The sequence below is a fragment of the Grampus griseus genome, assembly GCF_964374135.1.
Source record: "Grampus griseus genome assembly, chromosome: 16".
NCBI classification, from domain to species: Eukaryota; Metazoa; Chordata; class Mammalia; order Artiodactyla; family Delphinidae; genus Grampus; species Grampus griseus.
The window spans coordinates 13,666,792-13,693,629 of NC_139010.1; the positions used below are offsets into that span (position 1 = coordinate 13,666,792).

The following is a 26,838-nucleotide window of genomic DNA, read 5'->3' on the forward strand; positions in this document are numbered from 1 at the left end:
GTGGATTCATGTAACTGGAGTCACTAGGCATATGAAAAAGAGGCTAGAAAATTAACAATCAAAGGTTGGTAACTTGATTTTATTAAAGATATCAATAGTATTACATTTTCCCCCAATTTATATACTGTTTCACTCAAGTTACACAAAAGTTATACTCTGATAGTTCAAGTTTAATAAATCTCTTTATAGTTACTCCTGATGTCAGGTAGAGATCTGGTTCATCTTTCTGAGGAATTATAATAAAGTGATACTTGGAGAATGGAATAGCATTAAGAATCACAAGTCCTTATGTCCCAGGGGAACCAAGAAACTGGTTTTTCACTAACATTATAGGTGATCGTGAATAACCCCCTCATACCCCATGAAAATTCTCCTTGGTTTGGAGCACAGATGGGGAAGTGGGAACCATGCTTTTTTTTTTTTTTGCCCACAAAGTGTTTTTTACATTATTGAAATAGGTGCCAACAATTAGAAATCCTATTTTAAAATGGGTGGGTGTGACCTGTCCCCCCAAGCCTGTGCCAACCATAGGCTGGAACAGAAATGACAGAACTTCCCACCTACACTTGGCCCAACTCGCCACACACTGTACTTACCCTGCCACCTCAGACATTGTGGCTGGAGAGTTTGTTTATTATAATGCAGATATCCCCTGGGAGAATGAATCTCGTCAGTGATTTAGTGTTTACTTTCATTTAATGACTATTCACTCAGTTCATCTATTCTATAAGCATACGCTTCAGAAATGCCATGCTTTGGCTGAGTTAAAGGAGACTTTGTAGATGGAATGGCTGCACTCTGTGCTATACCATGTGTTGTATAATTGGAAAGTTTTCTTTTGTTTTTGATTGAATTTTATTATTTATTTATTTAACTTTTTTAAAAGTTTATTTTATTGAAGTATAGTTGATTTACAGTGTTGTGTTAATTTCTGTTGTACAGTAAAGTGACCCAGTTTTTAATACATACATACATACATATATATATATATATATATATATATATATATATATACACATTCTTTTTCATATTCTTTCCCATTATGGTTTACCACAGGGCATATTGAATATAGTTCCCTGTGCTATGCAGTAGGACCTTGTTGTTTATCCATTCTATATATACCAGTTTGCATCTGCTAACCCCAAACTCCCAACCCTTCCCTCCCCCGCCCCCCTCCCTTGACAACCATGTCTGTTTTTTATGTCTGTGAATCTCTTTCTGTTTTATAAATAAGTTCATTGTATCTTTTTTTTTTTGATTCCACATATAAGCAGTATCATACAATATTTGTCTTTGGCTTACTTCACTTAGTGTGATAATCGCTAGGTCCATCCATGTTGCTGCAAATGGCATTACTTCATTCTTTTTTTTTTTTTTTTTTGCGGTACGCGGGCCTCTCACTGTTGTGGCCTCTCCCGTTGCGGAGCACAGGCTCCGGATGCGCAGGCTCAGCGGCCATGGCCCACGGGCCCAGCCGCTCTGTGGCATGTGGGATCTTCCCAGACTGGGGCACGAACCCGTGTCCCCTGCATCGGCAGGCGGACTCTCAACCACTGCGCCACCCGGGAAGCCCTACTTCATTCTTTTTAATGGCTGAGTAGTATTCCACTATATATATGTACCACATCTTCTTTACCCATTCCTATGTCAGTGGACACTTAAGTTGCTTCCATGTCTTGGCTGTTGTGAATAGTGCTGCTGTGAACACTGGGGTGCATGTATGTTTTTGAATTAGAGTTTTCATCTTTTCCAGATATATGCCCAGGAGTGGGATTGCTGGATCGTATGGTAACTCTATTTTTAGTTTTTTTTTTGTTTTTTTTTTGGTATGCAGGCCTCTCACTGTTGTGGCCTCTCCTGTTGCGGAGCACAGGCTCTGTACGTGCAGGCTTAGCGGCCATGGCTCACGGGCTCAGCCGCTCCGCGCATGTGGGATCTTCCTGGACCGGGGCACGAACCCATGTCCCCTGCATCGGCAGGCAGACTCTCAACCACTGCACCACCAGGGAAGCCCTATTTTTAGTTTTTTAAGGAACCTCCCTACTGTTCTCCATAGTGGCTGTACCAATTTACATTCCCACAAGCAGTGCAGGAGGTTTTCCTGAGAAACGTGATTTTAAAAAGCTGAGGAAAATGATAAGAGAAAGAAGGCAGATTCAGGAAGTCAAATATCTGTCTTAATAGAGAAAATAAGTGCAGAAAATATTAATGAAAGATAAGGAGGAAAAATACTTTCTATGTCTGGAAAAAAGTCTCCTTTTCCCTTCATGATCTCTTTCTTATCACTGCTAATTCCTTTACCAATGCTTATTGAGATCCTAAGTGCTAGATTCTAATGTTTAAAAATGAACAAGATACAGTTGTTGGTCACCAGGAGCCCAGTTCATTGGTGGGACTGGCAACCTAAGCAAAGAAAGCAGCACGATAATGTTGCCACACCAAAGTGAGGGTGAGGAGGGAGAGAGCGAGCTGACATTTGCCTGGGAAAGTTGGAGGAGTTTTCACAGTGGAGCGCACATTTGAGCTAGGTTTTGATGGATAAGTAAGTGTTCTCTGAACTTTCTGAAATAAATGAGCTAAACCTGCCTATAGTGTGAACGGTTTGAAACTCCTTATCAGTGATTTTCAATGGGGTGAAAAAGGTAATCTTCACCTTGCAGAGTGATGTGGGACCCTAAAAACGACCTTGCAAGCTGAAACTGTGCAAAGCCCTTTTAGTAATCAATGGGAAAATGGAATGATATGCAACCTTTAAAAATTTGTGTCAAAACATTAAAAAAAATCTGTTCCTAACAGTCGTAAATGTATAGGAAAATGAAAAAACAGTAAAATTAATATTTATTCAGAACACTATATTTAAACATTAGAAATACTGAGAACGTGTTTCATTTCTTTGTAAAAAGCTTGTCGAGTTGCAACAGCGCTAGCTTTCTTTTTGTTGTATAACTTAAAGCAGCAGTCCCCAACCTTTTTGGCACCAGGGACCAGTTTCACGGAAGACAATTTTGCCACGGACTGGGAGTGGGGGGTGGTGGTTTCGGGATGATTCAAGTGCATTACATTATTGTGCACTCTATTTCTCTTATTATTACATTGTAATAGATGATGAAATAATTATACAACTCACCATAATGCAGAATCAGTGGGAGCCCTGAGCTTGTTTTCAGTTGCCACTCACTGTGAGGGTTTTGATATGAGTCTGCAAGCAATTGATTTATTATGGTCTCTGTGCAAACCTCTCTGCTAATGATAATCTGTGTTTGCGGCCACTCCCCAGTGCTAGCATCACCACCTCAGATCATCAGGCATTAGATTCTCATAAGGAGCCTGCGACCTAGATCCCTCGCATGCTGCACAGTTCACAGTAGGGTTCGCGCTCCTATGAGAATCTAACGCTGCGGCTGATCTGACAGGAGGCGGAGCTCAGGTGGTAATGCAAGCGATGGGGAGGGAGCAGCTGTAAATACAGATGAAGCTTCGCTCGCTCGCCCACCACTGACCACCTGCTGTGTGGCCTGGTTCCTAACAGGCCATGGACCAGTACTGGTCCGTGGCCCGGGGGTTGGGGACCCCTGACTTACAGTGTGGAGAGAGCATCTTTTCTGTGCCTTGAATTGTCAGCATCATAAGTCTGTATCAAATTCCAACATTTCATCTTTTGTACTTTGAAAGCTGTGAGATGTGTCCCAGAGTGGTTTTAATGTGAGTTATTGTGCTGGCATCACTTCCCCTGGGACATCTTCATCCTTTTTGTGACTACAGCTTTCATTTTTAAATTTCAGTACCTTTGTCTTCACTAAGTTCCTCTGGCGTGTATTCAGAGTCTCACACACAGCGGCAGTCTCATTATTCCCGCTGTCACCTATTGATTCTTTTTAATTTAATTTATTTATTTTTGGCTGCATTGGGTCTTCGTTGCTGCGCGGGCTTTCTCTAGTTTTGGCGAGCAGGGGCTACTCTTCATTGCGGTGTGCAGGCGTCTCATTGCAATGGCTTCTCTTGTTGCAGAGCACGGGCTCCAGGTGCATGGGCTTCAGTAGTTGTGGCGCGTGGGCTCAGTAGTTGTGGTGCTTGGGCTCTAGAGTGCAGGCTCAGTAGTTGTGGCGCACGGGCTTAGTTGCTCCACAGCATGTGGGATCTTCTCGGACCAGGGCTCCAAGCCGTGTCCCCTGCATTGGCAAGCAGATTCTTAATCACTGTGCCACCAGGGAAGCCCTCAGCTGTTGATTCTACACCCATTGACATTGGATTCAAATTCCAAGTCCAGCAGTATAACTTTTTATTTCTTTGCTGCACTTTCATCTTCGTTGGCCAGTTTTCACTTTGGGTTATCCATTTTCATGTCACTTGGTTTTATCACTGGAAGACAGGAAGTCAGCACAATTCCTTGCTTTGGTGTCTATGCATGAACTGATTACAGACGTCCCATGAGAAACCAGAGACAGACTTTGAAAGAAGCAACATGACTGATCGCTGATCGACATGAGCATCTGTTATATATGAAGTGATTTGTGAGCTGAAGAGCTGGCAGTGGAATTTCTATTTGATGCAACTACTCACAATCACAATTAATAGAATTTGGTAACTGGAATGTAATATTGGGGAATTGGTGGTGTTGAACTGAGCTGTGGTAACTAAAATCCATGCGTATCAAAACTTTGCAAAGCCAGGACTGTCTCTATGGATATCTTGAGTGGATTTTCCTGCCCTTTGTGGGAAGTACAGCATCTGTAGTGCTGGCCACTGAGTGCCAGTGTGGCCCTCTTTTGTGTCACTGTGACAACCAAAATGCTTCCCACATTCTCCGTATGTGCTCGGGGTGGGGATAGGGTCACTCTGTCATTAGTTAATTGGAATGTTGAGGGGCGGCCACTCTGCTGCTGGTGAGCACTTCAGTGTTCATGGCAGAGTTCTGGAGCCATCTCCCCATGAGTGTGTGGTGCCTCCCCTTCCTTCGTAAGCCAAGTGAGGCAGAAATTGCCCTTGCCTGGGGAGTCACGTGACTAATCGTCTAGCGGGGCTTTGCCACATGCCTGTCTGCTGCTTAACCTCTTTGAATCCTGATTTCCTTATCTATAAAAAATGGTTTACAAGATTGTTGTGAGTACATGGTAAGTGTATGTGAACATCAGGCAAATGTGAGCAGTTGTTCTGACAATGATGAATAACCGAACCACTGAGATACATTTCTTGGATTTAAAATGAAATACATCAGAGGCCTCTAATGTCTCAGCAAAATCAGTATCCTCAGCTTTTAGACACCCCCTCGTGTGAGAAGTTCACTACTTTCCCATCTCCACTTTTCAGTGTCTTCTAGTTGCTCTTTTCTCGCTTTGCTCCCCTCATGGTGAAGTTCAGCAAATTGACTCCTAATCCATCAGTATGTGAAGCACCTTGAAACAGCTTCCTCCCTGAAGATAGACCTTATTTCTCGATTGTTACAAGGAAAATAGAGCACACAAGAGTTGGTTTCTTGGAGAAGCAGGCTGCAGATGGCGCCCAGCTGGTAGGCATTTTGAATGATGAATTTTCAGTAGTTTAGAGTATAAATGTCGAGCATTCTTTTCCTGGTCCAAGAATAAATATTTCAAGTAAAGTCAGCATAAATAGACTTGTTTCAGGTTGATCTGACATGCTGATTACTCACCTGTGGATTTTTAACTTTACGTCTGGATTGAAGAATTTGGTGAAATAAGCACATTAGTAGAATGTTGTTGGTTTGGCAAAGGTTTCCTTCATCTGTAAGATATTATCCTGTAATTGCTGCAGACTTTCAGAATGTTGTAGTATAGTGAGCATTCATAGATATGTTCTCTTTCCACATGGTGTGCTAATCTGGAATTTGTGGGAGATGGAAAAAATCTACTATGACTTGAGCATTGAGGAATATAAATGGAAATTATTTTTATCATGAGTGAAACTACATGTGTAATTTAAGTTATGCTTGTTTATTTTATTCTAATTTTGGCAGGTTATTTAAGGACAGTGAAATTATTTAAATGATTCCATGTAAATCTGTGATAAGTTTTTTCAATAGCTGATAGAAGTTTCTTCCAATCAGAAAAAAGCGCCTGGTGGCGCAGCGGTTGAGAGTCCGCCTGCCGATGCAGGGGACACGGATTTGTGACCTGGTCCGGGGGGATCCCACGTGCCGCGGAGCGGCTGGGCCCGTGAGCCATGGCCGCTGAGCCTGCGCGTCTGGAGCCTGTGCTCCGCAACGGGAGAGGCCACAGCAGTGAGAGGCCCGCGTACTGCAAAAAAAAAAAAAAAAAAAGCTTCTATATTCCAGCTTATATAAACATTACCCTCCTTTCCTTCTTTCCCTCCCTTACTCCACAGAAACTAAAACCAAAATAAGAATATATGATTCCATGTTTATTAGGTACCTTTTTAATATAAGAAGCAATGCTGTGACTCTTTGATCAAGGAAACTACTCCCTGTTTATGAAAAGCAAATATGAATTAGAATGTTAAGATGGCTCTTTAGTTTCCAAAGCTATTATCAGCTTCTATCTTGATCAGATTTTTCATGACGAAGTACCCTTTAAAGATAAACTATAAAAATAGGTATTCTGCCTAATATCCACAATCTTAATTTTAATTGCTTCATATATTTCAAAATTGGTATTCTTAGGTCACATACTCTTGTTAATATAAGTATTTGCAATTCATTATATCTGAGATTAGCATAAGAATTAGGTTACATTTTAATAATTAGTCCCCTGTAAGTAATGAGTACAGTAAGCCTAACAACAGAAATTTAAAAGTTATTTTTCCAATAATTATATTTTTAGATGGACTCCTCCAAAATCTCCTCTCTCCTCATGACCTGTAGAATTGCTGCCTATTATGAGAGCAGCTAAAGAAGCCTAGCAGAAATTGGTAGGACTGAGAAGAGATTCTTTTGAGAGTGAAGCTGTCCAGAAGTTGACACTGACCTATTTGAGGTGCTATAAACATACAGCATCCAGAATTATGAGTTAGAACAAGTCTTTAAAATATTCAAGGTATCATTTAATGTTTATTGAAAATGACTCAACATCAGATATTTGTTCTTCAGGCTTTGATTTTTGTGAAGGTGGATGCCAGAACAATAATACAATTTAGGAAAAAAACACCAGCTGGGACTCACTTTAGGTTTCTTTTTTCCTAAGACCGAGGATAGTCATTTCCTTCTCAGAGGTTTTGTGGCTTTGTATACCTAGGCATTCCTAGCTTAACTGACATCAGGGTGTTTATAGATTTTGTTTCACAAGGAAGCACTAGTTCATTTTAAGCCTGTTTCCCAAATTTCAATTCAAATGTCACACAACTGGGGGACATCAACAACTTATTTTTTGGAGAGGGGTTGGTCAATGTTAGCCACTTAATTGAATTATTCCTTGAATGCAAACTGAAGTTTTTGGACATCATCCTGATTTGCTTAAAAATTAGGGCATATCATGGGTTTCTGGGAATTGATTTTATTGTGAAGTTTTGCAGGAATTAATTGGATTGTGGGAAGTGTATATTATCCTTTTGAAAAGGTGTCAGTGTTTTCATACATTATAAGATCCACAGAATGAACTGCTCCAGTGTTCCTGTTTCCATGCTTTTTAAAAAAATGTCACTTTAATTCTCACTTCTCTCTTAAACCTGTCTGGATTTTCTGAAGACAGTGAGAGATTGCCCGCAGCTCCTGTGACAGTCGCTTCTGTTCATCTCCTTTCCCAACGTGCTGACCCTTTAGATGCACTAAGAACTTGTTACATCCACAGCCCAGTCTTCTCAGCGACTTTGACATGACTTGTGTCCCCACCTAAGCTTTTGTTCAACTCAAGGACATGGCCTCTGTGAAAAGGAAAGAAAGCCTTTAGGTCAGGGTCGTCTGGTAGCCCTGGGACATCTTTTTAACAACATGTAGAATTCACCTGTAAGCTTTCTAGCTCTTTTTTTTTTTGCCGCTAGGAGAAATCCTAGCTTTATCTCTGACCTCCATTCATTAGCTGCTCTATTAAGGTTACAACATCCAGAATTATGAGTTAAAACAAGTATTTAAAATATTTAAGGTGTGATTTGATGTTTATAGAGCATGATTCAAAATTAGTAGTTTGTTGTTTAAGCTTTGGTTTTGTGAAGGTGGAAACAGGGGCCATGATAAGAGTAAAAAAAAAAACTCGATGGAACTCACTTTAGGATTTTTTTTTCTTTTTTTTTGAGATGTAAGATAGTCATTTTTTTCCGAGAGGTTTTGTGGCTTCTCTAATTTCAGCCACAAGCTTCCTGACCTCACCTTTTCCAGTTTCCCTATCTACAATACTTGTCTTGATGACCATTTAGGACATCTTTTTAAGCATAACATGGTAGAGACAGAGCCTCGGACTTGCTGCGTGCCAAGATTTCTGAATTTTGAACTCCCCGACCCCCACCCGTATCCTGCTTCTACCAGGGGACATGCGTGTCAGCCCCCTGTTGCAGTAACTCGGCTCCAGTCCTGGGATTCCTGGAGCAGTCTCCACCCACACCCCCAGGGGAGAACCGCTTCCGCTGCCTCCTCCTGAGCATGCGCCCTACTGCTACTCTGCTCTGCTGCTAGTGCTGCTCCCGTAATTGGCTGAGGTGAAAACCAATGACCAGTGTGCAATGTCTGAGCTGTGGGAACTGACTTGGAGTCACCAGAGGGGCTGGTTTAAAAAGCTTCATTGATAACTTCCTATGGGGAGTCTGACTGCCTGTGGGTAGTTACCCCGCTGGTTCTCAGAGTTTACCTGTAGCAGGTGATAGCGGAGCACAGGTCCTGGCTGACTTTGTGTCGTGTCTTCAAGTCTCTACTGTGCATGCCCGTGTGCGGAGCCGTGGGCAGCTGGAGAAAACACACGACAAGGTCCCTGGCTCGGCGGTGTGAGGGGGCTTCGAAGCGCGTCTGCTGCACTGAATCCCCCTCAGCCCTCCAGGGTACCTGCTCTCCTTCCTTCTAGAACTCTCTACACACACACTCCTCTTCTGCCTTGGTCACTTTCTCCCCCCTTTCCCCAACTAGCCAACTTTTCCTTCTCCTTTAGGTCACAGTGTTAATAGGCCTTTCCTTGAGATAACTTTTCTTGACAGTACACTGCTGGGTTAGGATCCCTTCAGTACGCTCTTGTTGCCGTTCCCCATTCTGCAGCTTGGCACCCAGTACCTAATGGTGGGTTAACTAGTATTCTCCTCGCTAGACCACGAGCTCCTGGAGGGCAGCCTGGTCTTGTTTGCTCTTGTATCCCTAGTGTCTAGGACAGTGCCTGGCCAGAGGTCATCAATGTGGAATGAACACAACAACGGTATTACCGAGCAATCGATACGTGCCACGCTCTGTGCTTTGGGTTTTCCACATATTTTCTTAGCGAAGCACGACAACTCTGTGAGTCATTAATTGTACAGAGGAGAAAAGTGAGGCTGCTGAAAGTAATTTGCCCAACATGATAGCTAGAAAGCGGCAGAGCTGGTCCTTGATTCTCGAGCCACCCGCCTTTCATGACTAGATTCAACACAGTGATGAGTGTATAAAGGGATGCCGGAGAAGGCATCCATTCAGAGCTCCGTGTGGGGACTGCAGCCTGGTGAATGGCCTGTGAGGTTGGCCTTGGCTGGCCACGGTCAATGGAATTGCCTTTTTTTTTTTCCTAGTCATATGGGAAAGGTCAGCTCTAGATGCCAAATTCCAATAACTAATAATATTTTTTCTCTAAAAAATTTGACATTTATTGCAGGTCATTGGACTTTGGAGATCATGTGGTATAGAAGATAGAACTCTGGTTTTAGAATTAAGGATACTAAGCTTAGGATATTGTCTCTTCCTCTCAAAGACAGTGTGGATGTGGGTAGGTTGAATGTAATTTTTGGGGGCCCCATCACTTCACTACACAATAGAGACACTGGACTGGTGTGAGGTCTAGAGGGAGTGTGTGTAAAGAAGGCATTTCAACTTGATGGCTGTTACCTGCTAATAGGATATTTTCTGTGGCAAATGATTTTCTGTTATGGAGCATCTGTTGGTGTTTATTTATGGCTGCATTGGGTCCTCATTGCTGTGCGCGGGCTTTCTCTAGTTGTGGTGAGCACGGGCTACTCTTCCTTGCCATGCAAAGGCTTCTTATCGCGGTGGCTTCTCTTGTTGCGGAGCACGGGCTCTAGGCACGCGGGCTTCAGTAGTTGTGGCACGCGAGCTCAGTAGTTGTGGCACGTGGGCTTCAGTAGTTGTGGCACGTGGGCTCAGTAGTTGTGGCTCGCGAACTCTAGAGCACAGGCTCAGTAGTTGTGGCACACAGGCTTTGTTACTTCGCGGCATGTGGGATCTTCCCGGACCACGGATCGAACCTGTGTCCCCTGCATTGGCAGGTGGATTCTTAACCACTGTGCCACCAGGGAAGTCCCTCTATTGCTGTTTAATAAAAAGAGATGATCATATTCAGGGTGGTTTCTGGGAAGCTCTCCAGATGATTAAGATTTCAGGAAGTTATGTCTTCCAACTGTGTTTGACAAGGAAGCTTCTTTATTAAGTCTTATAGTTATGGAACCTGATGTAATTTACTGGATTAAATGGCCAAATTATTTCATTCACAAAAAGTATATAGATTATTTTCTTTCTGCCTCCCCACCAATAGCATTATAAATAGTAAGATCTTAATTTCCCATTTTATCTCTTAAGGTGCCTTAGTCACCTTAGAGGAAAACTCGCAGTCTGATTTTAGTCACTATGCGGATATGTGTACAGTAGCTGGAGCTAACAGGTGATAAGATGTGACCAATGACAAAGCCCTCCTAAATGGGCCTTCCTGCCCTCGTTTAGTGACTGATGAACTCATTCATAAATTTACTTTAACTTGGCTTTCAGGACTCGAGTGACTTTGCAGGTTATATTTTGGGGAGCCCTTTGCTAACCTTCCCCCAACCCCGACCTTTCATGATAGGAGCCAGAGTCACCTCTGTGAGCTGGCCCTGTGCCAGCACCCACCCCATTGTCAGGTAGTTGCCTTTTTTGTCTGTCTGTGTCCCTGACTTGACTGTAAGCTCGCGAACACCAGGAATTGTTTCTTATTCATTGCTATGGGTCCTGGCACTTGGGGCACCTAGGGAGGCTTTTGACAAATATTTGTAGGTTCTTAAAACCAGTCAGTCTGCACAAATCCTAAAGCATGTTTTCAAATGTGTATATACACATTCTTTAAAGATGGAGGCCCCATATTCAGTACAGTATGGTGGTTAAAAGGACGGTTTTTGTCAGCAGTCTGGGGTTTTTATCCCCACTCTGCCGCTTCCCAGCAGCAGAGGAATAAAGAAATCCACTTCCTAAGGGTGTTATGTAGATTCATTTGCCCAAATAGATCTGCGCTTGCTGTGTGCAGGGTAGAGCGCTTTTATTTTGCAGAGACAAACTATAAACAAGTAAACACAGAAAACAGGAGAATTTCAGACTGTGGTAAGGGTTAGGAAGGAAACGAACACAGTGAGCTGCTTGGGAGGGTGCCCGAGCGGGAGGGGGAGCCGGGGAAGGGGGCAGCTGGGGCCCTGAAGGGGGTCCGCTGGGCGCCTTCCTGGGGAGGCTGTATGGCCTCAGTCGAGGAAGTTGAGGGGGGTGATAATAATTTATTTTATTTTAAAATACGGATTTATGTGTCAGCCCCAGTCTCCCAATTTATCCCTCCTCTCCCCTTTCCCCCTGGTACCCGTAAGTTTGTTTTCTACATCTGCGACTCTATTTGTGTTTCGTAAATAAGTTCATTTGTACCTTTTTTTAAGATTCCACATAGAAGCGACTTGATGTGGTATTTGTCTTTCTCTATAGATAGCTCATAAGGACCTGCTGTATAGCATGGGGAGCTCTATTCAGTATTTTGTGATGAGCTACATGGGAAAAGAATCCAAAAATGAGTGGATATATTTATATTTATACCTGATTCACTTTGCTGTGCAGTAGAAATTAACGTTGTTAATCAACTATACTCCAATAAAAACTAAAGATACAGATTTACAGTTAACTAAGCAGTTTCATGGAGAAGATGATGAAACACGTGAGCAAGGACAGCATAGATGGGAGGAGAAGGGGCAGGGGCCAGATCCGGAGAGTTGGGGCAAACAACCTCCAGGGCCAGGCCAGTCCCTCGACTTTGTAAAGACCTCACTTTTGTTTTTCAATTTTTAATAGAGATATGGGTGTAGGGAGCTATTTCTGTTAAGAAAAACAGCAGTGCAGGCACCATGATAAATGGCCAGTGAGTAATACAGACACAGTGATGAGAATGGTAAGTGGCTCCTGATCTCATTGTGGGAGACCCAGTGGGGGTTGGAGGGCAGCCCAGGATCTCTTGACCCTGACTAAAGGGGGCATCTGGTCCTCAGTGCCAGCCAAGTGTTGCCATGTGGGAATGTGGGCTCCAGGTGCTAAATCTGCCACGTTTTCCAGAGAAACAGAAATGTCTCTGTGAAATTCCCAGATTTAAAAATGTTGGCTTACATTAAAAAAAAACTTATGGCGGATTGCATAAGAATGCATCTGTGGGCTGACAGGCCGAAACATCTGCTGCAAGCCCTTTGCTGCTCTGATAAAGGGGATTAAGTGAAGTATGATGCATGTTAACATGTTAACCATTTAGCCTTGTGCCCAGAACGTAACCAACACGGAGGTACTTTTTATTAATTGCGCTGTTCATGCGTTTCATTGCCTTCACCATTAATTTGTTTAGTTACCTCTAAATCCATAAGTGGTAGTTGCTGTCATTTGCGTACTGATTTGTTCAGTTCTTTGCTTTTATTCAGTTGTTGGGTGAATTTTATATGCATGGTATGAAAGTAGACATTAAACTAGGCTAATTTAAGTGATAACAGTGGAGAAGAATGAAGGGTTAGCCTTTCTCGGTTACTCATTTTTCTCACATTTACTGTCGACTTCCTTTGCTCTGCAGACGCCTGAATCACTTGTTCTTGGGCTTCAGCACGTTTGGGTCTCAAATCCTTCTGGCCAGCATTAGGTGCGTGTAACTGCGAAAGACCTGTGGCAAAAATGCCATTTTAGAGAGGCGAAAGATGATGGGAAATGCAGCCTTATGACGTGATGTCCCGTTTAGAGGCTTTTCATCAGTTTTAATGAAACACAAATGTGTCCAAAGCAAGCTAATTTTTTTTTTCCCCCAGAAAAAAAAAAAAAAAAGCTTCATTTAGGAAGGCCTAACCCACATCGTTCTGTATGACAAGGATCATGTTTGGTGTGTTGCAATCTGTTGGTGATTGCTTTATTCAGCACAAGCATCTTGGATGGTTTGGCAACAAGTTGGGTTAATTACTTGTTCATGTACTTTTTGGTCTCGTCTCTACGTTAGAATTCTGGAGCATCACAGAGAGGAACGCTGGGAGTAACAAAATATATGTGAATATTTCTAATAGATTAAAGGCTTATAAAAATGCATCTCTTTCCTTCCCCCAAGGGTTTTTTTTTTTTTTGCATTGTTTTAAAAGGAGATCATTTTGTTGCATCAACATGAGCCTAAGGACTTGAAAATAATTTTTTCCGGGAAAAAAATCTGTAAGTACAGGTTCTTAATTGAATCAATAATTTTCTCTTAATTTTTTGCTACAGATCATGGAGGAAACAAATACGCAGATTGCTTGGCCATCAAAACTGAAGATTGGCGCCAAATCCAAGAAAGGTAAATCCTGAGAGATGCAGAAATTTTTGGTAACGGAGACTGCGGGATTCCTGCGGGTTTCCTGGGGAGAAAAATCAACCTTTATCCCTATCATATTTGTCCCCAGGTATTTGTTAAATAGCAATATTTGGGGAGGATTATCATAATGAAAAATAATGTACAACCTTTTATCCAACAACAGAATAATATTTTTAAGTATTCTGTTGTAATAGAAATGTTACTATAGATGATATTGTGGCAACTTAACGATGTCAAGGATGACTATTCATTCGGTGCCCATGAGTCATGGTCACTGTCTCCACATATAATAATGTGTTTTCAACACATAAACTCCCACTGCGTACACTTTAGGCTTCTTGTTTATGTACCAGATTTAACAGTTGATTGTTTTCCCCTCCAATATGCTAGGAACTTGGATTTCCTTTTTTGACTGCTTCTTCTCCTCTCCGTCTGTTACGCAGTGAAGAACACACTTGATTACTCTTTTAGGCTGAGCATTTCCCTTGCCTGGCCTTTCCTCTGCTTTAACCTAGAGGACACTCACTAATGTGTGGATGGTCAGAAAGGGAAATATAGGACCCTTATTTACTTCCAAAATTACATAGTATTTTCTAATGATCTGCCAGTATATACTTTTATGGATAGCTTTTCTTTTTCAAGGATAACCTCAGTGTCAAGAAACTTTGTTGTGTATACTTCATTAAAAATGCATGTAGTCACTAGGAGATAATGGAAAACTATCACCAAGCAATTAAAAACGCGATGATTGTGTGAGCTGAGCGTTATCTCTTGTGGTCTAGCTTTTTTGTTGTTGCTCTTGAGTTTTGTGTTTGCTGCCCCTTCTCCCTATGACTTTTATTGCTAAATGATACTAAACACCACAAAATTGGTCAATTTTCTTGTTTCTTTTCATCCAGATTGTCTTCTTTTAATCTCATTTTATTAGAGCTACTCATCACATGGAATGTAAATTATTTTGAAGTTCTTGTTATGAGTGTGGTTAACTGGACGACAGTGGACTGGAATTCCTACTGAAACACTGATCTTGTTACTTTCTTATTTGTGACCGTAGTGGCGAGGGAAAGGGAAGCTTATGTGCTAAACGGTGAATTTCCAAGTGGAATTCCACAACTTTGTAGAAACCTTGCATTTGCTAAGTGCTATAGGATATATTCTCAATTACTCTTCAGTGTGTTGAGATGTTTTATACTCATTATGCAGAAGGAGAAACTGCTGTTAGTGGGCTATCTACCTATTTGGTTGTTTGCTGCCGTACAAAACTCCCTGGCTGGCCACTTGGGTAAATTGGAACTTGAACATGAACTGGAGCCTTTCCCTGTTGTCAGGTATTTTTACTTAAAGAATGACATGAGCTTCATTACTAGGTTAATAAAAATGTAATTTGATCGGTCTCTAAAGAAAACCCCCTAGGAAATATGAATATTAAAACAATCCCAGATAATTTTGGATGGCTTACTCTCTTGCATTATCCACGCTACGGTTTTCCCCCCACTATCAGGAGAAACTGAGAATTGATTCATTTTTTTAGTTTAAAATGTGGTTACAACTTTAGAGATGTTAGATAATACGGAGATGGATAGATTAAGATAGTGTTTTAGTTTCCAGTCACTGACACATTAAACCCATTCAGAATCGCCAACTATATTCCACATTATGATTATATACTTTGCTTTGAAAATAAGAATATCTCAGCACTACATTTGAGGGCATTTAGCATAATTTCCACATGGTTAAAAGTTAACCTTTGGAATTGTGCCTAAGAATTGATCCCTCCAGGCCTAGGTCTACAGACATCATTTTATTTTTTATTATTTATGAAGTGCTATAAATGTACACAGTACTGTATGATGAGCAGAATGTGCCAGAAGAGAGAGGTGGAGCTCGAGGAAGAAAGAAAAAAATGAAAAGGTTTCCTCAGAGGAAATTGCTGTTGAGAATTGACTGGAGTTGCCCTTGTTACTTGAAGGCACAGCTGCTGAATAATCAGATCTTGACTAACGTCCCTGATATGTGTATTCCTGTATTATTTTCTAAATGGTCTAATTCAGAGATGAAGTTTGTTTGACTACAATTCGTATTGAGTAAAAGTAAAATGAAAATGGCAGGGGGAATTTTAGAAGGTAATTATTTGCTCTTTCATCTGATCCTTTCTTATCTCTCAGTGTTGTAGAGGAAAGAGTTAGTGGTCTTTCTTTTAAGACTTCTTCATTCCAAACTATTATTATTCAAGAGACCAAAGAATATAAAAGTATCTAGGGACTCATGCCATGTTTTGGATGATTATTGAATTCTAAATCCCATGGTGATGTGAAGGTTTAGAAGAAACAGATGATCCCTAGTGTGCCAGAGAGGCAATGCAGCCATCTGTTTGTGTTGTATTTCACCTCCTAGATTTATGATGCTTATTGGCCGAATATTTGAGCCTAGACAAACATTTTTCATGGCTACTGTTACCATAGTCTGTCCCCTTCTTTACCTTACTGGAATTAGTCCTGTGTTTTTCAAATAAACTTCTAGTAGTCCTGTCCAAACTGTAATTTTTAAGTCATCAGTCCTTTATCAGAACAGCTGTATGGCTCCTTTGGTTGATGTGCTGGTAGGATCCTGTCTGACAGAAAGGCAAAAAGCCAACAGCCCGAATTTGACATCATTTAGAAACTTAAGATTCTTCTCTAGAGATTCTGGCTCAGTAAGTCTGGGGTGGGACTGGGAATCCATATATTTAACAAGTTCCCTTGGTGGCTGTTAAGGTTGAGTTTGGGAAACAAAATCTCACCATCCGACATGGAAATATGATTTAGTCACTAAGGAGACCATGCGTTCAGAAAGCAATGGCTGGATGATGACTGCGATTGAAAAAGAGGCAGAACTGTTTGGAGGTAAACTACTCCTGGAGTGTTCCTCTGCTGTCTTCCCCTATCTGCCCCTGTGATCAGGTTATATTCTGGTGGCCAGTTAAAATAGACGTTTCGGGCTTCCCTGGTGGCGCAGTGGTTGAGAGTCCGCCTGCCGATGCAGGGGACACGGGTTTGTGCCCCGGTCCGGGAAGATCCCACATGCCGCGGAGCGGCTGGGCCCGTGAGCCATGGCCACTGAGCCTGCGCGTCCGGAGCCCGTGCTCCGCAACAGGAGAGGCCACAGCAGTGAGAGGCCCGCGTACCGCAAAATAAATAAATAAATAAAATAAACGTTTCATCTTTGGGGGGGAAAAAAACCCAGCCAGAATCCTTCAGCAGTCAGTCACTTCTCTTGGATAATGTCCATCTTGGTTTCTAAAGAACTGCACCTGTATGGATTCACTAATCTTAAGTTTCTGTCATCTTTGCAATGAGTTAATGTGAATAAGTTTAGAACGATGATAACCTCATTGTTCAGCGCCTGTGTGAAATGTAATTTTGGGTAAAAGACCATCTGGTGTTTGTCCCCTCCCTCTACCCCTCTTCCATGCCACCCTTCTCCCCCTTCCTTCTCCCCTCTCACCTTCCCTTTCCCTTTCTTCCATTCCCCTTTAACCATAGAGAATACACTGGAAAAAATGTACTAGGAACATTGTCAGTTAGTAAGCAGGGCATTTTGGGGAAGTGCACATTTTATGGTATAAACTAAGGGACTATAGAATTTAAAAAAAAATTCCCTAGTATTTGAAATTATTGGGAGATCGAATCCTTATTAGAGTCAAAAAGAACTAAGAATTTAAGATTCAGTATAATGGCACTTAAATAGGGACGTCTAGGATTGTCTTAATGGGGGTCATGATGAAGAAAAATAAAGCAATACTTAGTATTTCTTCTGTATAACTTAAATTTATTTTGAGTGGAAGAAAATAAAACTTTCCAACTGTTGGAGTCAGAATACTAGAACATTCTGCTTTCCATAGAAAGACCTGAGGTTTGTGCCTGTGAGAGCAGTATTCATGAATTAAGGTGGGGACTTCCCTGGTGGCCCAGTGGTTAAAACTCTGTGCTTCCAATGCAGGGGGTTTGGGTTCGATCCCTGATCAGGGAACTAGGTCCCGCATGCTGCAACTAAGACCCGGCGCAGCTAAATAAATAAGTAAATACTAAAAAAAAAAAAAAAAAAAAAGAAAGGAAAAAAAAAAAAGAAGGTGCTGGGAGTTTCCTGGTGGTCTAGTGGTTAGGATTCCAGGCTTTCACTGCTGCGGCCCAGGTTCAGACCCTGTTTGGGAAACTGAGATCAACAAGCTGCATGGTGTGGCCAAAAAAAAAAAAAGAAAAAAATTAAGGTGTATAATACTGTAAGAGCTTACTAACAGAATAACTTCAGGCACTCATTAAAATTTTGAAAGTTTTTCTGAATCACAGCCTATTTTAAAGTAAATGCAGCTTTACTGAAGTACAAATAATATTTTGAACAAGTTTGAGTGTTTCGTCAAATGCAAGTCCTGCCAAAGCTGCCTTAACAAGTAGATAAAAGTGATTTGGTAATGAGAATTTATCGCAGTGGTATTATTGTGCTGATGCTCCGTGATGTTAGATGGAGTTTATTCTCTCAAATAAGGTAAACATTTTTCTTACAGTCTTCTTCTTGCTCTTAATTTGCTCATCAGTCTCTTTCTTCTTAGACTGGCTAAAGGTAAAATGTGGCTAAAAATTGTTTAAAGTTTTATGCCAAATTCCAAATAACTAAGGTCAGCGTTAATGAAGCTTTATTGTCTTTTGTTCTGGGAAGAGTTGTCCTGCAGAGTTTAGCGATAGAAACTGTTGTCTGCAAGTGTTTCTCTTACGACGCTTTCGATGCCCCAAGACAGAGGGAATGAAAGGTGTTGACTGGGTTGCTTTGATGTGTCCTGTTTTGGAGGCCATTTGGCACCAAGTTTGGCCATTCTCTTCCTCCTAGAATAAACAAGAGGGTCATCAAAATTCCATGAAGTTTTATTATTTTTGGTTGTCTTCCATCAGAACAAGCAATATCTAATACAAAATCTTAGCATGAGAAAAATTGTAGACTTTTCACTTTATTTTTTCCAGAGGAAAATGTTTTGCTGAGTGTACTTAAACTTTTGTCGTGTGTTCACATTGGACTAGATAAGGATTTTAACGTGGTATTTATTGCTCAAAGGGCAGAGGGCAGAAAGGAGACCTGGCATAGCACGTGGACCACAGTATTTCCAGTGGTGGGTTGTGACCTATTAGTGTATCAGAAATTAATTTAGGGGTCACAACCAGCATGTAAAAAAACCACTTCTAGATTAGAAAACATTAGAGTGTAAGAGTATTGTTTCATGAAACCTTTAGTCATGTATGTCACTGTTTGTATATACAAACAAATACACACATATATTACTAGGTCATGATGTAAAATGGGTGATAAAGAAAGGTCAAAGAACACTGTTCTAGGCAGTTAGTTTCTCAAAGGGTAAAGAGTACATGCATTTTGTTCATCACTGTGTTTCTAGCACTGTAACCATTTTATGGTTGGCGATGGGTCCCTCAACTCAACTCAGTCGTGGGTCTAGTGGAACTATGAGTAGAGGTGGGAATGTATATCACTAAGGTGTATTGTGTAGGGAAAAGATTTAGAATCACAGCCTTCACAGAGGAGTGGCCTTCACTATTGAGAAAATTATTGACTAATAATTTTGGAAAGAAACTTAAGGAAAATGATCTGATGGTTGTCACTCACGGGACCCTTGAATGAGTAAAACTCTGGTACTATTCTTAGTGGGTGTGTAAATGAGACTCAAGACGCGGCCTCCTGGTTGTCTTCCAGACCGGAACTGTTTTGATTGTGGTTATTTTAAGTAGGATTTAGTTATGTAATTGATACATCAATAGTAGTATTGACTACTACCATTTGTTGAGACCTGCTGGGGCCAAGCACTCTGCTAAATATTTTACATATATAATCTTATTTACTGATCGGAGCAACCCGTGGTGATAGTCTCATTTTACAGGTGAAAAATCTAAGGCACATGAAGGTCAAATAACTTGCTCAGGGTTTTACAGTTAGTAAGTAGCAGACTACAGACTTGAACTCTTATCTGTTGTCAGAACCCCACATTCCAATTACTGTACTCTAATGCCTTTTCTCAACCACAACCTGGTGGAGAAAATACCTTTCTTGATGCCTTTTTTTAATTCCGGGGTGTTCTCTCATGTAGCATCCCTTTGTCAACTGTTTCCAAGAATAGCTGATTATAGTCAGTAATAACAATCAGTTTCATAATGCCTCAGTCCTTGGGAATTCCAGAGGCTTGAAGATGGGCTAAGTTTAGCATGTCTTTACAGGTATAGATGACACTTCAGTTTTCAGGGCAGTTAGATCTGACAGTTATAAAAAATATGAGGGGAATTCCCTGGTGGTCCAGTGGTTAAGACTCAGTGCTTCCACTGCTGCGGCCTGGGTTCGGTCCCTGGTTGGGGAACTAAGATCCCCAAAACCACGTGGTGGAGCCAACAACCCCCCCGCCCCCCCCTCCGTGAAACTGCTCCTAGCTGTGTTCATGTAGAAAAATGCCTGCTTCTGAATTTTAACTTGATATTTCATGCCTTCATGTGCTATTTCCTTAGGAAGAGACTTTCTGATTTGTCATTAAGCTAAACAACTTTGAAGATGGATTTGAAAGGAAAGTAAGCTCAGAATATGTTATAAATTGCTTGGGGGGTTTTTGCTTGCCTTTTTGCCTTCCATCTTTGATAGTAATTTCTACGACCTGTCCAGGAACCTTTGTATTTCTCCTGGGTAGAAAGATTTTGTACTTAACATTTTTGCATATTATTTATGTGACTCACCATCAATCGGTGAATGCGAATTAGGGGCCGCGAGTAGGAATTCAGCCAAAGAGCTGAAAACGTTGTATGCAGCGTACTAATAGTCTCTCTGGTTAGAGAGCGCGTGATCTAACTAGGACGTCTCAGAGGAGGATAGAGCCCTGGGGTATTTCTAGTTCTTGAAGCTTCCAGTATACTTAAACAATAAAAGGCTTATAAAAATTAATATGTATTTTAAATATACAATTTGTCAGTATATCTCTTTCTACGTGAATAACCTCACTTGTAGATAGTACCAAACATCCAAATATGAGATCCTTTCTGATTACGTGTGCTCTTGACATACAACATACACACACATCATTTCACAGGTGAGATGACTCATGCTCTGTGACATATTATCAGGACTCAGGACCTGAGCTTGGGTTCATTTCTTTCTTTCTTTCTTTCTTTTTAATTAATTAATTAATTAATTAAATTTTGGGCTGCATTGGGTCTTCGTTGCTGTGTGCGGGCTTTCTCTAGTTGCGGCAAGCGGGGGCTACTCTTCGTTGTGGAGCACAGGCTTCTCATTGCGGCGGCTTCTCTTGTTGCGGAACACGGGCTCTAGGCACGCAGGCTTTAGTAGTTGTGACATGCGGGCTCAGGAGTTGTGGCTCACGGGCTCTAGAATGCAGGCTCATTAGTTGTGGCGCATGGGCTTAGTTGCTCTGTGGCATTTGGGATCTTCCCGGACCAGGGCTCGAACCCATGTCCCCTGCATTGGCAGGTGGATTTTTAACCACTGTGCCACCAGGGAAGTCCCTTGGGTTCATTTCTTGATCTCTAGCTGGTTCCCTTATCTTCCCTTCTGAAGGCCCCAAGGATTAGCGTACTTGCTCATCTTATAACTGCCACAGGCTAGCTGCTCTTTCCAGTCTCTTCTCTCTTTCCTGTACCAGGGCCAGAGAGGAAGATGGTTTTAGCTTTTCAGCTGTCCTCTCAAACCTGAAATAAGCAAATATACCTGATGGTTTTTTAGAAAGATATTTTTCATTAACTTAGTAAGGAAACAAATTTGGAGTAGAATGGCGAGGTTAGAAAGTAAGTGGAAAAGTGAAAGCATTTAAAGAATAAGACAAACCAGAGACTGGGAGAAAATACTTGCACAAGATATATCGGCTATTACCCAAAATGTACAAAGAACTCAAATTAGGAAATGAACAACCCAATTAAAAATCGGGCAAAAGACCAGAACATACACCTCACCAAAGAAGATATACAGATAGCAAATAAGCATATGAAAAGATGCTCAGTATCAAAAAAAAGATGCTCAATATTATATGTCATTAGGGAATTGTAAATTAAACCACTACACATCTGTTAGGATGGCTGCAGTCCAAAACACTGACAACACCAAATACTGGTGAGGATGTGGAGCAACAGGAACTCTCATTATAATGCTGGTAGAAATACAAAATGGTTCAGCCACTTTGGAAGATGGTCTGGCAGTTTCTTATAAAACTAAACATAATCTTACTATACAGTACAGCAGTTGTACTCCCTGGTAGTTCCCCAAATGAGCTGAAAACTTATATTCATGCAAAAACCTACACACAGATGTTTATAGCAGCTTTATTGATAATCAAACTTGGAAGCAACCAAGATGTCCTTCCGTAGGTGAATGGATACTGCCAGACAATGGAATATTATTAACTGTGGAACTGCCAGACAATGGAATATTATTAACTGTGGTACTGCCAGACAATGGAATATTATTCAGTACTAAAAAGAGATGAGCTCTCAAGCCTTGAAAAGACTTTGAGGAATTTTAAAATGAATATTAAATGAGTATTAAAATGAGTAGTACTAACTGAAAGAAGCCAATAAGACATACTGTATGATTCCAACTATGTGACATTTTAGAAAAGGCAAAATTGTGGAGACAGTAAAGAGATTAGTGGTTAGTATTTGCTAGGGGCTTGCGAGGAGGGAAGGATGAATAAGCAGAACACAGAGGATTTTTAGGGCAGCTAAACTGTATGATCTAAAATGGTAAATACATGTCATTATATATTCATCAAAACATACATTCATCAAAACCCACAAAATGGGTTTTGATGTCGATGTGATGTTGACGTTCGGGGAAGCAACGCCTGCGTGTGGCGAGGGGCATATGGGAACTCTGCTTTCCATCAGTTTTGCTGTGAACCTGAGACGATTCTAGAAAATAAAGTCTTTATTAAAAAAGTAGTCCTAGATATGGGGCGCAACACTTTATAATCAGCATTTTAAAGTGTATTATATGCAAAGATAATGTTATATGAGCAATAACTCCTTAATGTATAAGTTTAAAACCATGAACTCTCTTGAGAACCAGTGAAAAGTTTTGTAAAATAAAGAAAAGAAAGTGAGAAGGATGATTAAATGGTAAATCACACCTTTTTATTCCCCGGAAGGTGACTGGAGCCAAGTCATGATCTTTCTTTGTGACCTCTGTCTCCTGAGGAGCGCTCCTTTTCCCTCAGTTGTCTTCTTATCCTGAACAGATGTTTTATTTTTATTATTATTTTTAAATTAATTTTTATTGGAGTAGAGTTGATTTACAATGTTGTGTTAGTTCCTGCTGTACAGCAAAGTGAATCAGTTATACATGAACATATATCCACTCTTTTCTAGATTCTATTCCCATATAGGTCATTACAGAGTATTGAGTAGAGTTCCCTGTGCTATACAGTAGGTCCTTATTAGTTACCTATTTTATATATAGTAGTGTGTATGTGTCAGTCCCAATCTCCTAATTTAAGTTTGTTTTCTGCATCTGTGACTCTACTTCTGTTTTGTAAATAGGTTCATTTGTACCCTTTGTTTTTGATTCCACATGTAAGTGTTATCATGTGATATTTGTCTTTCTGTGTCTGACTGACTTCACTCTGTGATAATCTCTAGGTCCACCCATGTCGCTGCAAATAGCATTATTTCATCCTTTTTAATGGCTAATATTCCATTGTATATATGTACCACATCTTCTTTATCCATTCCTTCTTCGATGGACATTTAGGTTGCTTCCATGTCCTGGCTATTGTAAATAGTGCTGCAGTGAACATTGGGGTGCAGATGTTTTAAGTCCATTGCCTTTAGTGAAGAAATTGCTATCCCAGGATCCCTTCTAACTACAGTTCTTTTTTCCTTGTTAAACCCTATGAGGAGGAAGAGCAAAAATACTTATTTGTCTACCTTGTAATAAGCCTTGTTCTAGGTGTGTTATCTCTCATAATCTTCACTATAACCTTATATGAATGACCTTATTATCCCTATGATACACGTGAGTAACTGTTGGAGAGGTGGTATAACTTCTTCAGTGTCATACACAGAATTTGAAATGATGGAGTTAGGCCATAAACCTTGATTTCACAGTTCAAGGTAATTCCCTCCACCCCCTAAGCATGAGCCTAGGTGCTCATGATGAGTTTGGTCACCAAAGGAATGAAGATTCACCAGCACGTTCATTTAGGGAAACCCAGGTTGAGAATATGTTTCTTAACTATCTCTTTAGGAAGAAATGCAATCCTAACTCCTTATACCCACATTTTAGAAGCTTGCTGGATGTCCATCTTTAAATTTTTTTTCAACCTAGATTTTTTATTTCTTTGTGCTTTTTGCAGTATTTTTCCTTCCTTTTCTCCTCTTTTAAAACCCATTAATGGTTTTACTAGGATTTGCATAAAATAATTATCTGGAGTAGTGGTTCTCAAGGTGGGATGGTTTTATGCCCCAGGGGACAGTGTGGAACTGCCGAGATAGTTTTGGTTATCACATCTGAGAGGTGGTGCTACTGGCCTCTGGTGGTTAGAAGCCAGGGATGATGCTGCAGCACACAGGACAGCCACCTACAATAAGAATCATTTGATGCAACATGTCAGCAGTGCAAGGCTGAGAAACGCTGAGCTTAGAGGAGCAGGCGTGGTATTGGGAGACAGCTCTCTGCACAGCCCTGGATTCTTTTTTATTTTTATTTTTGTAATTTATTTTTATTTTTAGAATTTTTACTGGAGTATAGTTGATTTACAATGTTGTGTTAGTGTCTGCTGTACAACAAAGTGAATCAGTTATACGTGTACATATATCCACTCTTTTTTAGCTTCTTTTTCCATATAGGTCATTACAGAGTATTGAGTAGAGCTCCCTGTGCCATACAGTAGGTCCTTATTAGTATCTGTTTTATATATAATAGTGTGTATATGTCATTGCCAATCTCCCAATTTATCCACCCCCTCCTTTCCCCCTTGGGAACCATAAGTTTCTTCTCTACATCTGTGACTCGATTTCTGTTCTGTAAATAGGTTCATTTGTACCATTTTTTTAGATTCCACATATAAGCAATATCATATGGTATTTGCCTTTCTCTGTCTGACTTCCTTCACTCAATATGACAGTCTCTAGGTCCATCCATGCACTGGATTCTTACTAGACCATTTCATGCAGCCCTTTGCCTTGTGTAATTGGTTTCTTTTTGCAGCACTGGAAACGGGATAGTTGATCTATATTAGTGACTCCTGAAGAAAGGGCGTACATACGTAACAACATAGGTGAAGCGATGGAATTTCAGTAAGAGAGATAAAACACGGTAAGAGGGCCAGCCTGTGCACTTTAAAAGCTAGTTTGCAGTCAAGTTTGAATTATATAGTTTGTGCAACTTGCACTGTGTGTTTACTCTCCATGAGTGTTTCAGCCCAAGTTTCAAGTTGTGCCTGTAGCTCCGGTGCTGGGGGATGGATGGACCAGCCGCCCTCCCAGTTCCTGCTGTCTGTGTCTTCCATTCCTCCTTTCTGGAATGCATGGTTGTGATAACTGTGACAGTTGCTAAGGTTTTATGACCATATTTGAACACCATGATGGTGCCATATGCTCCTAACTTGGCCTGGAGATGGGCATCAGATTTTGATGGTTTCCCAAGCCATGTGTGGCATCTCCCTGGCTTTCCTCTGTCAGTCACGGCACTGCTGGACAGAACTCGGTGACGTCTGTCAGGCCTGTTGGTAGCAATTAGATTATTTTCAAGAAGACTTTTGCAGTTGCAAACATGACTGAAGTACCATGTGGCATTTCTCATAAGCTAAGGAAAACAACATCATAGTGGCAGCCTCACTTCTTCAAATGGTCTTTCTGTGGCACTAAAACATAGTTTGTGGCTTATTATAACATTTTCATACAAACCTTGGTACTAACAGACTTTTTTTTTTTTTTTTTTTTGGCGGTATGCGGGCCTCTCAGTGCTGTGGCCTCTCCCGTTGCGGAGCACAGGCTCCGGACGTGCAGGCTCAGCAGCCATGGCTCACGGGCCCAGCCGCTCCGCGGCATGTGGGATCTTCCCGGACCGGGGCACGAACCCATGTCCCCTGCATCGGCAGGTGGACTCTTAACCACTGCGCCACCAGGGAAGCTCCTAACAGACGTTTTTATCAAAAGATATCAGAGAGATTTTAGGAATGAGGAGTTACATTCTCTTTATATCTTGTTGCCAGAAATTACTCCTAAAGCACATATGTCTTGCCAACAATAAAAATAAAACGAGAACACAGCATATGTATGTTTTTGGCTATTTGGTCTGTGCAGAATTATATATTATCACTTTATGAAAATGGGCTCATTCTATACAGACAAGCATTTTTGCAATTGGACTTTTCCTCTTAAAAAATAAGAAGATGTCTTCTGTGTAGGCACATAAATGGTGATATTCCTTTTTTGTAGCAGTATGAAATGCCATTGTGTGTATGTGGGGTACGGATATACCATAATGTGTTTTGACACATCTGTTTTAATAGACTTTGGCCTATGTTCTTTTTTTTTCCTACAATGAATGTCAGGTTTATTTGTCCATTTGTACAGGCTTTTTTGTTGCATAAATTCTTACAAGCAGAGTTCCTAGGCCACAGGCAATGAGCAACTTTGATAATTTTTAGGATTGCCATCTTGTCCTCCCAATGACGGTTGAACTCCTACCAGAAGGGACTGGCTTCTTGAAAGGAAACAACTCTTCCCTCCCATCTTTGCCAACACTGTGCTTTCCCATCTTCAGGCAGCCTAAATAGTGAAAAATACATTGTCTCACACACTTCCTTAATTAACAGAAAAGGTAAGCGTGTTTCATCTGTTCATGGAACACTTGTTTGTATTATTCTGTCAATTGCTTGTCCTTACCTTTTGTTGGTTGATTCACATCATCTACCTATTCTAGCGAGTAGTTCATCTTTTCTTTCTAATCAAATAAAGACCTTTAAATTGTTTTTTCTACTTGGAAATTTAAGATTACTTATGCTTCTCTCTAACTGTAGTGTCCAAATGGCTCATTTCTCACTATTAATATTTACTTACAGTAATTCATGGATCATTTCTATTCAAAACTAGAAAGAAATGAATTGACCTTAAGTAGTAATAATGTATTA

General features: G+C 40.9%; 1 protein-coding gene across 2 annotated transcripts in view; it reads left to right on the plus strand.

The window, feature by feature from the left end:
* BICC1 (BicC family RNA binding protein 1) overlaps window positions 1-26,838 on the plus strand; it is a gene marked incomplete at its 5' end in the record, with an annotated part of 301,799 nt that overhangs the window by 164,760 nt on the left and 110,201 nt on the right. For both annotated transcript variants that reach the window (XM_082674250.1, XM_082674251.1), the window contains one exon: window positions 13,592-13,661. In XM_082674250.1, the coding sequence (XP_082530376.1) occupies window positions 13,592-13,661 (70 nt within the window). The remainder of the gene's footprint in view (window positions 1-13,591; window positions 13,662-26,838) is intronic.